We start from the raw sequence: 12206 nt of genomic DNA, 5'->3' as shown, positions 1-12206 counted from the left end.
CATACAATAATTACTCATTATTTGGTACCTAATAGTGAATAGGTCCTTATTTTAGTCCTCAGAGCATCCTGAATTTGCCATGATGGACTTTTCAAGGTCTTGAAAGCATGCCACAGGGTTGCTGGTCCATGTTGTTACAATTTGGATGGTTGCAAATTTCTGCTCTAAAGAGCAAGTTCCACCTCATTTCACTAATTCTTTGTTGGATTGAAATCTGGTAAGTGGGAGGCTACTACAGTAGGCTGAATTCACTGTCATAGTGGCACCAGTTCTGTACAATTCTGGCTTTTTATTGTAGTGGAGGAAGCCATTCGCAGATGGATACACTGCAGCAAGTTTTTGACTTACCCCTTCAGGGAAGTCGCAAACAGTTTCCAGATAACCCAATTATTGCTCCACTGGTATCAGTGGGGGGGAGGACAATGTGTATCAAGAAAACATTTCACCCACACCATTGTACTACCAATATCAGCCTACATTGATGACACCTGGCAAAGTGGGTGTATAGACTTGTGCTGTTTTTGCCATGTTCTGGTCCTGCTATACTGTTGTGATAAATCCTAGTTTCTACCTAACAGCAGGAAGAATTGGGATTTATCAGACTAGACAGCATTTTTCTAAGCCTCCACTATCCAGAGCTGGTGTTCTTGAGCCCACTGTAATTGTATGTTTTTGTTTTTTGCTGACAGGATTGGAACCCAGTTTGGTTGTTGGCTGTGTTACACCATCTGTGACAAGGTATGATGAGTTGTGTATTCCGAAATGCCTCTTTGGTTACCATTGATGTTATTTGACTGATTGTGACTTTTCTGTCAACCTGTGCAGGTCGAGTCAGCCTCCATCAGCTGCTTGCATCATTGAACCAATTCAGCCACAGGATCCATAAATTCATTGTTATTTGGTTATTGTTCCAGTCTTGGTACATTTGAGAGACAGTTGCATGTGAAAGTCGTAGCATGATTGCAGCTTCTGAGATATTAATACTGGCATTGATTAGCATATGCCACCTTCAAAGTCACTTAAATCTTTCTATTTGCCCATTCTGTTTGTTTGTTTGTTATTTGGTTTTTAGGAGCATTAGAAACTAAGGCCATATTGCTCCGGGGATATTTGGTGGTCATTCCCTGATCCTTCTGCATCCTCTGTATTTGGTGGTCACGGGTTCGAACCCCAGTCTAATCAAGAAGCGTGTGCTACACACTGCCACTCCTGCCCACCTGTCTATGGAGGCGCCTTGCCCATTCTGAACTGCCACTTTATTAGGTATACACCTAATTAGGTGTATACCTAATAAAGTGGCTGTTCAGTTTGAATGAGGCAAAACATTATGACCACTTACCTAATAGCATGTTGGGCCACCTTTCACTGTGATAATGGCTTGTACCTGATGTGGCTTCAACTCCACAAGATCGTAAAAGATGTCTTCAGGTATCCTGCATAAACTGGACAGAAGGACGTTCTGGAGTTTGGCAGTGGAATGAGTCCACTGGTGTGGACTGGCGAATGCTGCACTCTACCACATCCCACAAATGTTTGATAGGATTGGTGTCAGGATAATTTGGCAGCTGGGAGCACACAAAGTGCTTGGACACAATCCTTGAATCATTCCTGCACAATGCAGGCCTTGTGACATGGGGCATCGTCTTGTTGGAAGAATCCAGAAGAATCCATCTGGATACATGGTCACTGTATAGAGGAAAACTTAATCCAAAACAATGCCAAGGAAGGGTCTGGCAGTATGAGTAGATTATTGGATTCCTTCATCCCAATCCAATTGGGATGAAGGAATCCAATAATCTCCATAAAAACATCCCCCAAACCATGATACTGCCACTGTCAACCTGTTTGCATCCAACCTTGCAGTCTGGTTGTAGTTGTTCACCTGCTTGTTGTCCAATATACTCCCATCCATTGGCATGGTGGAGCTGGAACCTTGATTCATCAGACAAGGTGGCTCTTTTCCAGTTATCCATTATCCAAGAATGGTTCTCCTGTGCTCACTGCAGGTGGAGATGTCGATGAAGGTCTGCCAACACGAGCATATGAATAGGTTGCCTACGTAGGCCTATCTGTGAGAGCATCTGCTAGTTGGGGTGCTTGGAAATGTTTCATTGTGCATTCTGGTTGTGGTCTGCTGTTATTTGAAGGATCGTGAACCATCTGTTGTCTTGGACAGCACGTGCCAACTGCCATTTGTCTGGACTATCAACCAGTGGTGGTCTCCTCGTTCCGGCACATTGGGTAGTTGTGTATCCCTCTTCAGACAGCTCTGCCACACTTTTATTATGGCAGCTCTTGAACAGCTGACAATACTTGTGGCTGCCGAGATGTTGGTCCCTTCCTTCCTAGTGCTGCAAATCATTCCTCATTTAAACTCCATTAGGTCCTTCCCTTTTCCCATTTCTTGGGCTTTGCAGCAATGCCTATGCTGTCGCTATATATGCTGTGCCTGTTAATGACATCATTCCTAGGTGGTAGCCAGGTGGGAAGGAGTAGCAGTGCGTAGCACACGCTTCTTGATTTGAGATGTTGGTCCTTTCCTTTCTAGAGCTGAAAATTATTCCTCATTTAAACTCCATTAGGTCCTTCCCTTTTCCCATTTCTTGGGCTTTGCAGCAATGCCTATACTGTCGCTATATATGCTGTGCCTGTTAATGACATCATTCCTAGGTGGTAGCCAGGTGGGAAGGAGCAGCAGTGCGTAGCACATGCTTCTTGATTAGACCTGGGTTCGAGCCCGTCACCACCAAATACGGAGGATGCGGAAAGGGAATGACCGCCGCATATTCCCAGAGCAATATGGCCTTAGTTGCCAATGCTCCTAAAAAAAAAACCCAACCAAACCATCATTCCTAGGTGCTGTGGGATGCATCCACTCGAGACAGGAGTGGAGACGGGTTATGTTTTGGCTCATAAGCATATAAAAGGCTGTTGTATTTATATAAAGATTTTTTTTTTTTTTCATTATGGCAATTAAAAAAAAAAAAAAACAAGTCTAAAAATCTTCAGACTTGTCTGCTATGATTCTTGATTCAGAATGATCACATTGACTGCAAAAGACAAAGATGCTCAAATGTACCATTTTAAGAAAATTTATTTTTTGTTAACCCAAGCAGGTTTTTTATCATGTTTTCTTGTAACAAAGATTAATACTCTATTGCTGACTAGGCTAGCTGGGTGGGTGGAGTGCCTGCCTGGCAACCCAAAGGTTGCAGGTTCGAATCCCGCCTCGGGCTTGGATCAGAGTAGTGTAAAAAAAAATCTTGGGAGGTGCATTATGGCCACAGAAGCCGATGTGCCAACAACTAACTTACTTTTTCTTCATTTCTCAGGAAACTCGGTGCTAGGCAAAAACCTAAGGTTATATTGGAACATACCCAAAATTAATATAAAAAAAAAAAAAAAAAAAAAGAATGCAGATAAATAGAATTTTTTTAAAATGTGTTACGTAGAGTAGTATTATAATAAAAAAAAAAAGAAAAAAGAAGAAAAAAAAAGACAGTTGTTGAAATAGATTATGTAATATATGCTTATTTCATTTAAAATGTACTCTTAACTAATTTTGTTTATCTTTTTGCTTTGGTAAATAGCTGTATATTGAAAAACAAATTACTATTTTTTGAATAATTAGATAGTCCTTTAGAAGAGTAAAGATTTTTTATAAAATGATTTTGGAAGTTTTAAGCAAGGTCTCTAGAAAAACTCAGGGAAATGTTACGGGAAAAGATTTTCCTGAAATCATTGAGTACCCTGTATATTTGTGATTTATAAAATTGTTTTAATTTTTTTTAATGCTGGTTAAAAAAAAAACATATCCATATTCCTGAGGTTTTTTTTTTTAAAACAGTTGAGAGTAAAGTAAGTCAGCTATTGCTGTGAGTGGCAGTAGCAGGATTACAGATATATGCATTATAAAAAAGAGATGCATAAATGTATATTAATTAAATTTTTTTTTTGTTTTAAATGTTTGAACTTGATAGGAATTGGTGCACTAAAAAAAATGTGAAACAATGATGGACGTGATTTTTGTGGGAATTTTGACATGACTGCGCATCATTTCTTTTTCTTCTTATATCTGTGTCCGAGTTGGGACTCTAGCATTAAAATTTTCTGTCTAGAGTTTAAGTTATATTCAGTGAAAAAATATAACTAACAACACTATAAAAAGTGGCTGGTAAATGACAGGATTCTGATAAACCATTTCAATATGTTCTTTTATTCTAGATTTAATTATATGATTATATTATCATGGTAGAAAAGTGGGAAATTACTAAATAGTTTGGAGTGCTAGAAATAATCAGATATCATTAGAAAATTCCTGGGGAAAGCGCTCTCATAAGTAGTTATATGGGGGTGTGTTAGTCATGAAGAATATAAACAATCCTTAAAGATGGAGAGGACTGTCCATTTTGCATCTTTACATGCTAAGTTCATAAATTTGATGAGTGAAATACAATAATACCTCAGTTAATGAAGTAGATGTGTTCCAGAACTTTAGTTAATTATGAGAATATTCGTTATCAGAGGTAGAAATACCATAGCAGGAATATGGGGTTATGTTCCTACACTTATAAAAACGAAGTATACATTGTTCAAATTAAATTTATTTGAAATGAAAATCGCATATGTTAAGAAATACAGTATAAAAGAAACCATTGCAAAAGTCAAGTAAAACAATAAACTCAAAATCTGTTGTGAAAAATAAAAGCAAACCATATTATTACTCACTTGAAGGCATTCTTCAAAAATGCATCAAGGTTGACTGCCTTGCTTTTTTCTTAAGATTGCAAAGCATCTTGTTATAACAATTTAAAGCATTTAAAACAGATCTCTTCACTATGCAGCTTTTTTCAAAATTAGGATCATTTGCTGATAAGACATCTAAGGTGCAAGTCACTTCATTTAAACAATTAGATTAGAACTCTGTTGTTAACATCTTTTGAGGGAGCGTCTTTGTCATTTTCTGAACTGTTTACTTGTTGCTTCATTAACTCTTGAGCTCCTCATTCATTAGTATCTCACCATTATTAGTATCATCATTAGTATCTCATTCGATAAATCCTATATGTTAGCTACGTTGACTTATTCAAAGCCTATTGCCTGTGCTATTTGAACAACTGTGCTAATTGCAGGGGCCACACTTTTTGCCAAACACCATTAAGACATTGATCTTAATCACTTCACTGTAGGCCTCTGATATTGCCGATTGCTTTCTTAATATTTCAATAAACATATTGTTTTATGTTTCCTTGATATACCGGGCAACTTAATATTTTATTATTTTATGAAATATATTAAAATAATTGTGTATAATGACTACATAATATATGTACCTACAGTGTGCACAGTATCAATGACCATTAACTACTGCTCCATGCTTGGAGTGAGTTTATGTAAGCCAAAAATCCTCACCACAAACTTGCATATGTGCAGTGATGTGTTATTTGTCAACTTCATGATAAAGGAGCTTTGTTCACAAGGGATTTGTTAACCAAGGTATTACTGTACTGTTAAATCAACAAATGCTAACATAATAGGAATATCTGAATCTTATATAATCTTATAATCTAATATACTGGATGGTAACTATAACATATAAGAAAGAGACAAACATAGAAGTGGTATATAAACATGGAAAAAACAGACTTCACATATGATGAATTAGAAGTATTGGTTAAATATGCCAGCATAATAGGAATATTAGGAATGTGTTTCCAATTTGATATATAGGATGCACAATTTCAGTGTTCTAAGTACAATGTGTGCTGGAAAGAGGCATCACAGGAGAGAATATCACTGTGATGTCCATCCCAGTGGATAGGGTTTCATGAAATTTTATGTTTGAGCCTTTTAAAAATATCTGTCTTGCCATTCCAAATTTTATTAAAATCTGACAAATAGAAATCCAGCCATTTTGAACTATTTTTTTCCATATAATTTGTGTGTAAAAAAGAGGTTAATAGGTTAAATGTAGTTTAAATGCAGTATTGTTAGTTTGAGACAGTCTGTGCATGCTTTGCACGTATCATTATGTAAGACTCGTGAACTTGGTGTTGCTTGTGAAGAGATACATATATACAGAGAGAAAAGAGACTTACATAAGGAGATAGCTATATTTAATTTCCACTTCTATTGAACACATAAAAAATTGAATGTGTCAGAAATGTAATGCACTTGCATATGTTAACTATTTGATTGTTCCACATTGATAAATAAAACATAATGCATACACACATTGGAAAAAAAAAAAAAATCACAAATGACTGAAATATAGAAGAAATTCACATTTGCTTGAAAGCCATACTGTGAGTAGAACCAGTACAAGTAATATATAAACATGGAAGTAAGATACAAAGACATTTTATGTGATTTATTGAATTGTAAATGGTTAAATTCTTCTTATTGCTTTTTAATCTGTTTTTTGGAAATGAACAGCTTGCCAAGAATTGATTTACTTTCTGTGAATATTGTGTTCTTTAAATGCATCAGATAAAAGGCACTGCTGCATGGAAAATATGCTTACATTTCATAGTTAAAGTGTTATTAACGTTCATTAAACACATTCTTTATCGCCTTGGCGCCTCTGTAGCCAGGTGGGAAGGAGCAGCAGTGCGTAGCACACGCTTCTTGATTAGACCGGGTTCGAGCCTGTCACCACCAAATACGGAAGATGCGGGAAGGTCAGGGAATGACCACCGCATATCCCGGAGCAATATGGCCTTAGTTGCTAATGCTCCTAAAAACCAAATAACAAACATAACTTTATCGCCTTATGGCTTATAAATTATTAAATAAACATTCATTATCAGGTGGTACTTTGCTGCTAGAACAGTTGCATTAATAATATTTTTGTTAACGAAATGCTGTTGATTCCATTTTCTTACTGATTTTTGTGTTAATTTAGTATCAGAATGGAGATCATTGGGATTTAAATTTTGTTGTAATCATAAAACAAAAGCATTACAAAAACTTAAGAATTTCAAATAAAAATTATTTGTTTCAATAAGTAAAGTATTATGTAATCTTTTTGTTAGTAATAAAATTATAGTGGATTATCATAATTATAGAAAAATATCAAAAACAATTCTTTAAGATTTTTACCTTTAAAGGAAAAGGTAATGTGGAAGGGAGAAATATGGAAACAGCCAACTTAATATCTTTGATGGAAAGAAGGAAATTACAAAAATTATTTAAAGAAAATTTTACAGATACCGGTAGTAATTATTATTTTTTTTAACTTGAGGAGAGAGTGAAGAAGAAGAAAGCTTAGAAGGCTATTATATTTTAGAACTAATGGTGGGTGAAAATGAAGCAGAGAAGAAACGGTTTTACTACTTATTGTTAGAGATCGACATGCACTTCATGAAGCTGGAGCTTGAAGCTGTTAGTATAATGATTTGTCTTGAAATTAAGAATGCTTGCACTCTTCTTGTGAGAACACAATTTTAAATAATGAAGTTGAAAGGTGCTAGAAATAAAATTTTTTTAAACATTCCTTTATTTACTCAAAACTTTATTTTTTGTCTGAAGTGAGAGGAATTTAAAAAGTCATTTTAAGTAAGTGAATGTTTACATTTTTTGTAGCTTCTAGCTGATCCTCAGCCAAGATTTCATCATGGTTGTGATGCTGTGCTGTTATTAACAATCTTAGTCAACTATAGGAAAAATGAGGTTAGTTATTTAATTTTCAGAGGTACAGCTTATCAAAGCAGGTGACACACACACGTACTTATGTCATCAGAATGTGATGAAATAATATTTTTTCTTTCATATTTTTTAATTTTTCATACATATCTCTTTTTCACACACACACACACACACACACACACACACACACACACACACACACACACACACACACACACACACACACACACACAGTGTGGCATCCTTGGTGAGTGAAAAGTGCCAGATTTAAAATTTTTTGGATTTCGAAGAGGTATACCTAGGGCTTGAGTAGTTTTGAGAGCACATATCGATAAATGTTAATCATGAACAACTGAACGTATTTACATCTGTAAACATTTATAATGACCATCTCATCCTTTATTTTTGTAGCCAGCAGGATTTAAATTGCATGGATAATGCAGTGGCCATTGTACATGTTGGGCATAGCCTCTTTCTGTACATAGCTCTGAGAAAATGGGGTTTGCCACTCAGTGCATTGATCTCATATTGTTGTGTCACTTTGCCACAAGTTGCTATAATATTGTACTGTTTTAAATAAAAGGCATTGTTTCAATAGAGAAGTATTTTTATTTTATTTTTATTTAAAGTGTATGCTATTACCCAGATGTAGGTTTTGATCCTGGAGTCTCATTGGTTTTGCTCTGGATTTAATTATGTCTACTTAATTTACCACATCATCTTACATTTCACATATTATAACTATATCTTGTCACTGGGTTGCTTGGGTCTTTACATTGCATACCTGCCCACCGATGAGACTCCAGTCAGAGTCAAAATCCAGTAGGGGTAGTGGCATATTTAAATAAAAAGTAATATACTTTTCCAGTGGGATAGTACTTTTTAATTAGAATAGTGCAATACCAAGGTAACTCACGGTGAAGTGTCTCCACAACATGAGATCAATGTACTAAGTAGCAAATCCAGTTTTTACATACTGTCGACAGAAAGTGGCTATCCTCAACATGTACAGTGACTTTACATACTTTCATAGCTTGAGATTTTTGTGCTAGACTTAACTTAGCAGTGTCTTAATTCTCGCAGCACAGTAAACTTGCAGTTGCCCTGGCATCTATTAATTTCAACAGTTGTAATATAGTTATATTTCAACTGTTGAAAATAACTCATATTACAACTTTTAAAACATTTTGTATATATTGCGTTGCAACTCACATTGTATGCCTTCTGTCTGCATGTTTTCCCCATGACCACCTGCTATCTAATGAGGGACCAGTTAGTCCTGAAACAGGATGTTATTAGCAGTCTCATCTTTTAAACAATTGGTCAATTAACCTATTGTCATGCTGTTCGTTTAAAAGTAGTGCAATATCAGGGTATCTTGTTGCAAAGGCAAGTTAAATTAATTACTGCAAGTTTAAATTTACCTTTATTGTTTCTAAGTAAGGTTCAGTTAGTACACAGTACTAGAAACAGTATTACTCATCATGGCAACATGGCCAGGAGTAGAGTTTAAATCCTGCTGGCTGCAAAAACAAATTAAAGGACAAGATAGTCCTTTAATGAAGTTGGAGTATGAGCCTCTTATAAAGAATATGAGCCTGTTATAAAAAAAGAAATATCACTCTTTTTTGCATGAATTCTTTTAAGACACATGTGATCATTGTTATTAGTGCTGTATTGCTTTGCTTTCTTAATATTTCCAGATTGCAAAATGTTCTCTTTTTTTTTTTTTTTTTTTTCATAAAATATGGCAAATTTTGGAGAACTCTGGATTGTAAAGTGCTGAATTTTACTAAGTTTACTGTATATCTAAAATAATTATTTATATATACATATGTACACACACTGGCCAGAAACATATGAACACTTTATTAAGTGTCGAATTGAGCCACCTTTGTTTTCAATAACAGCAAGTGTACGGCATGGCATGGATTCTATGAGGTGTTCTTCTAGTGCGTTTTAGCCTAATTGTAACCATTCTTCATATAGAAAAATATCATGTAGCTGTGAAAAAGTTGAAGGAAGAGGACTTCATTGCTGAATAGCTCTCTCCATCATATCCCACATATTCTTAATAGGATTGAGATCAGGTGAATGGGGGGGGGGAAACAGGGAAGATGGTGAAAATCTCTCTTGTTCTCCGAACCATTCTGGCACGATGCACTGTTGCATTATCATCCATACACCTTTGGGATAAAAGTGTAACATTGTGAGATGCAGTAGATCTGTTTCAAAATTCAGTACTCCCTGGATGATATTCGACCTTCTACTGGTATCAATGGATCCAGTCCATGCCAACAAAATATTCCCCATACCGTGATACCACCTCCAGATGCTTGAGTTGTCTTAACAAGTCAAGCAGGGTCCATTGCTTCATGAGGTTCTTGCCACACTCTCTGCCTACCATCAGTGCAAAACAAAATGTATTGTGATTCATCTGACCACGACTTTCTTCCATTGTTCTACTCTTCAATCACAATATTCTTGGCCACTTGCAGTGGCCAAGAATGTGGTTTTTGTGTTTTTCTCTGAAACAAATAGCTTCTGAATAAGCAGGTGACTTTATGCACATCTATTTTACAGTTGTCTTTCCTCACTTTGGGTTTATGCCCCTCAGGTTTGTGATCCGAGCAAGAGGAAGAATCTCATCAGCATTGAGCCTGCTCAAACCATTCAAGGCCTTATACACCTCAATCAGATCACCTTTTAGTGCTTAGGTGTATAAGGCCTTGAATGGTTTGAGCAGGCTCAATGCAGATGAGATTCTAGTCTGCAGATGCTGAAGTTTTCAGCACTTAAGCCTTTCTTCTTAAGAGTACCCCTTTTTCCCCCCACCAGTCTTGTTTCCCTTTTTAATACTTGTTCAACTCTACATCCTTCCTAAAATGAGGCCCACAAACCTGTACAGCCACACCCTGACTTACGTAAGGGAATTCTACGTAAGTTGAATTTTATGTAAGTCGGAATTTCTTTTCAAAGTCTGAAGGATCATGCGTTTTCCTCATTCTCGCTTTAAATTATCGCAGCCAAACACCCTGTGCAGTCTTTATACTCAAAGAGGCAACACTTATATCACCCCATGTCACAGTTTTCTTTACATTTGTTTGCATTTCTTCCATCTGTGACTGTCTTAATACAGAGGTTTGTATTTTTTGGCAAGTGTGTATATAATTTATTAGAAAGACACATGCATAGATATATAAAAAAAGAGACAATCCAGAGTAAATCAGTAAAGTAATATAAAGATTCATGCATAAGTATAATGAACATTAAAATAAAAATCATGCTGAAATATTAACTAATAAACAAAGTAATCCATTATAAAAATAGTGAAAACAGAATTAAAGTGTGTACAGTATTGTATATAAAAAATATACTTTAATACTGTCATTCATCCAAACATGTATACATATTCCCAGTGGTGAGCTATAGTGGGCTCACGAGAGCCCATTGTTATTTTTTTTTGAAAATTTGTGAGCCCATTGTTGAGACAATCATTTATTTTACAAATGAAATCCTGAATGCCACAGCCGAAAATATGGTGGGGCGAGCGGGGCCCCATTTCCAGGATTTTAACGGTGCAATCAATCGGTTATGTGAAAATTGCTTCATTTTTTATTTAATTACAGTTAGACCTCTGTTTAACGAACTTCTTTATAGCGACTTTTTTTTTTATTTCCCTTAGTAATTACATTTAAAATAGTTTCCGCCGAACGAAGAATTTCCATGTAACAAACGGATTAGGAGAGACAACTTTGTATGCATTTTTCTCACCTCTGGCCTTTAGGCAATTTAAGTAATTAGAAAGTGCGAATTAAGGGTGAAAGGGATTACCGTTTCACAATGTGAAATGGTACCCACAGAGATGTAAGATATGTTACTACTCTGTGGTAAAACCTATGCAGTCGCATACCGAGAAGTTGCGCTAGTCAATATGCTTTCCGTAGCCAGTCAGAGGATTAAGAAGATTCTCAACATGGATTATAGCTTCTGGTCAACCTGTGCTGTGGTTCCCCTTTACTCTAATGAACGGGCATATGGTTTTCGGAGAAGGGAGTGATCCATGCCTTCCAGTAAATTTCTCCTGTCTGTTTACATGATTACAGTAGCTGAATATCTTTGTGATTCCGACATTTTGCACTGTATTCAAAGAACTAGCGAGGTAGCAATGGGGGGGGGTGATTGAGGCAACTAAGATATTTTATAAACTTTACGAAGATGAAATGTTCGCAGATTTTGAAACTTTGTCAAGCCTTTCACTGTGTAGAAAATGTTCTAAAATATAATGGCATACATGCAATAATTAAAAAAAAAAAAAAAAAACTATATCACTAATCTCCGAAAAACTAGCGTGAATTAAGGATGATTGCTAAAGAACTCAATGTGGAAACTATAAAGATCAGTTGTGTGTTCGGGCCACGATGAGAAGCTTGTAGCTTGCAGAGCAATTGTGGGTTGGAGGAATTATCCCGCTTTGTGCAAACATTTTGAATCAGAATTTTGATCATTCTATTTACAATTCCAAAAAAAAAAAAATTACTGAAACTTCACATTATAAA

The 12206-nt window shown here is 35.9% G+C and overlaps 1 protein-coding gene across 4 annotated transcripts in view; it reads left to right on the top strand.

Annotated features, from left to right (window-relative positions):
- Positions 1–12206, top strand: part of LOC150078282 (armadillo-like helical domain-containing protein 3) — a 405573-nt gene that overhangs the window by 108719 nt on the left and 284648 nt on the right. For all 4 annotated transcript variants that reach the window (XR_016547653.1, XM_090385517.1, XM_090385515.1 and 1 more), the window contains exon 9: positions 7585–7671. Coding sequence is in view for 3 of the 4 variants with exons in the window: in XM_090385517.1 (XP_090241643.1) it covers positions 7585–7671 (87 nt within the window). In the remaining variant the exon portion in view is untranslated. The remainder of the gene's footprint in view (positions 1–7584; positions 7672–12206) is intronic.

Source organism: Mastigoproctus giganteus, chromosome 11 (genome assembly GCF_048544385.1).
Source record: "Mastigoproctus giganteus isolate SK-2022 chromosome 11, ASM4854438v1, whole genome shotgun sequence".
NCBI lineage: Eukaryota > Metazoa > Arthropoda > Arachnida > Uropygi > Thelyphonidae > Mastigoproctus > Mastigoproctus giganteus.
The sequence above is the reverse complement of the archived record's forward strand: the minus strand, read 5'-3'. Positions and strand labels throughout refer to the sequence as shown.